Consider the following 1,955-nt stretch of genomic DNA (forward strand, 5'->3'; position numbering starts at 1 on the left):
GGAAACTAAAATTATGGAAAAACTTATAAAATACACTATTTAGAGTTAATTCCTGAACCGAATTAGCTGAAAACTTTCTGAAAAGCAGGGGAAAAGCTCCCTGCAGCTATAATAAGGTAAATCCCCCTGAAAATTTAGGGAAACAAAAGATAGCCTAAGAAACCCTTTGATCTAGGCTTATATTAAACTCTAGGCCTATCTAGGCTAAAAACTTAAACTTAGAAACAGGGTGAAAACAGTTTGCCTAGAGTTGACAGAATAAAAGTTAAATCCGGAAAACATAAATCCCAATTTAAATTCCCCCAAATAACAGTTAGCCTAAGAAACAAAAACAATGGGAAAAGTTAAAGTTGCCAGTTTCAAGGGTCAGTAAAAAAAACAATTTAGCGGCCTCCTAAGGCTGGGAGAAAAGGAGACAAGTTACTAAATAACACATAACTAATAAATACAAAACTAGAATCCCCAGAACCTATAACTTAAATTCAGAACCACACGCTTATTGAGGTTAACCTGCTAAACGAACAAATATAAGTAAAATATAAATAGAGAACAGTTACTCACTCGTCAGTTGACACAGCCGTGTTTAGCCAGACATTTGGGGCAGAACAAAACCCAAAACAAAACCCAAAACTAAATAAAAGGGTTAAACAAAATAAACTTCACTAGTAACGGTCTGAACAGAAGTGAAAGTAGCTACTCTCTCGATCCAGTCGCAGACGACACCAAAGCCTCGAAGAGTCAACGAGAGCAAACACCAACAACAAAATAAAACACTATAACAAAAAAAAGAGTCGGGAAAACCGAAAGGGGAACGAGAATTTGACCCGGCTCAGACACCCCCCCCACAAGGGAGACTCCCCTCTCCAACAAGGAAACTCAAGAAGCTCTCCCCAGTTAAGGAATTCCCCGGCAAGGCTTTAGATGAGAAATATGTGCCTTTCGATAAACCTTGCCGGTTTGGGGATCCCCAACAGAGCCGTCACCGGAGTCAGAAACCTAAAGATACGGTGGGGGCCTGTCCACCGATAAGACAACTTTGCAGCCCTTTTGTCCACGGCCGAACTGGTCGGATGAGCTCTACAATATACAAGTTCCCCCTCTCGGAAAGGGTTAGCCACACGCCCCTTGTTATACTTCCTCCTCAGCAATTCCCTAGCCCTGAAAAGATTTCGCCGGGCAGCTGCCCAAGTGCTAGCAACATCAGGAGTACCAGGCGGTGGCAGAAGGTCCCCAATCCTCCAAATATTAGCCAAAGGGTTGTTGGGTGGAAACCCAAACAACAACTCGAAGGGCACCGCCTTGTGACTTTCATGAACAGCTGTGTTAAAAGCAAATTGAATCCAAGGGAGTTCTTGGTCCCACGTCTCGTGATTTTTAGCATGGAAAGCGATGAGGGCTGATCGCAGATTACGGTTAAAACGCTCTGCGTGGGAGGGCTGTGGGTAGTAAGGCGAAGTCGTCACATGGCGGATACCGTGCCCAAAGCACATTCTCTTGAATTCATTGGACAAAAACTGAGTTCCATTATCGGATACTATAGTGGCGGGAATTCCTGATGACTGCGTACTATGGAATAATCTATCCATATCTCTCGTACGGAGTACATTTTCATAGAATGTTAACCCTGCAGAAAAACAGTTAGAATTACTGCAAACCTTCAACAGAGAGAGTCGTGCAAACCAGTATTAAACAATCTCAAATTGTTGACGCTTCCCTGTCTTTATATTGTAGAAACATCAAATCAAAATGCGCGGTCGAAAGAGATAGTTACGTACACTCTTATTATAATAGAAGTAGGAATAACTACCGTACTAGAAGACACAGGATGGTGGCTTATGAACGATTGATTTTGCAGGTAGGAGTTAAGTTCGTTAACAAATTGTCAAATTCGATAAAAAACGCCACAGTGCCTAAGGCATTTAAAACTCGTCTGAAAACCACGCTGATCTCGGTAG

General features: G+C 42.2%; 1 protein-coding gene across 1 annotated transcript; it reads right to left on the minus strand.

The window, feature by feature from the left end:
- Positions 1-917: 917 nt before the first annotated feature.
- LOC124358351 lies at positions 918-1,586 on the minus strand. Its single transcript, XM_046810651.1, has one exon. It carries the CDS (start codon positions 1,584-1,586, stop codon positions 918-920), a length of 669 nt encoding a protein of 222 aa, XP_046666607.1.
- Positions 1,587-1,955: the final 369 nt, after the last annotated feature.

The sequence above is a fragment of the Homalodisca vitripennis genome, chromosome 3 (assembly GCF_021130785.1).
Source record: "Homalodisca vitripennis isolate AUS2020 chromosome 3, UT_GWSS_2.1, whole genome shotgun sequence".
NCBI classification, from domain to species: Eukaryota; Metazoa; Arthropoda; class Insecta; order Hemiptera; family Cicadellidae; genus Homalodisca; species Homalodisca vitripennis.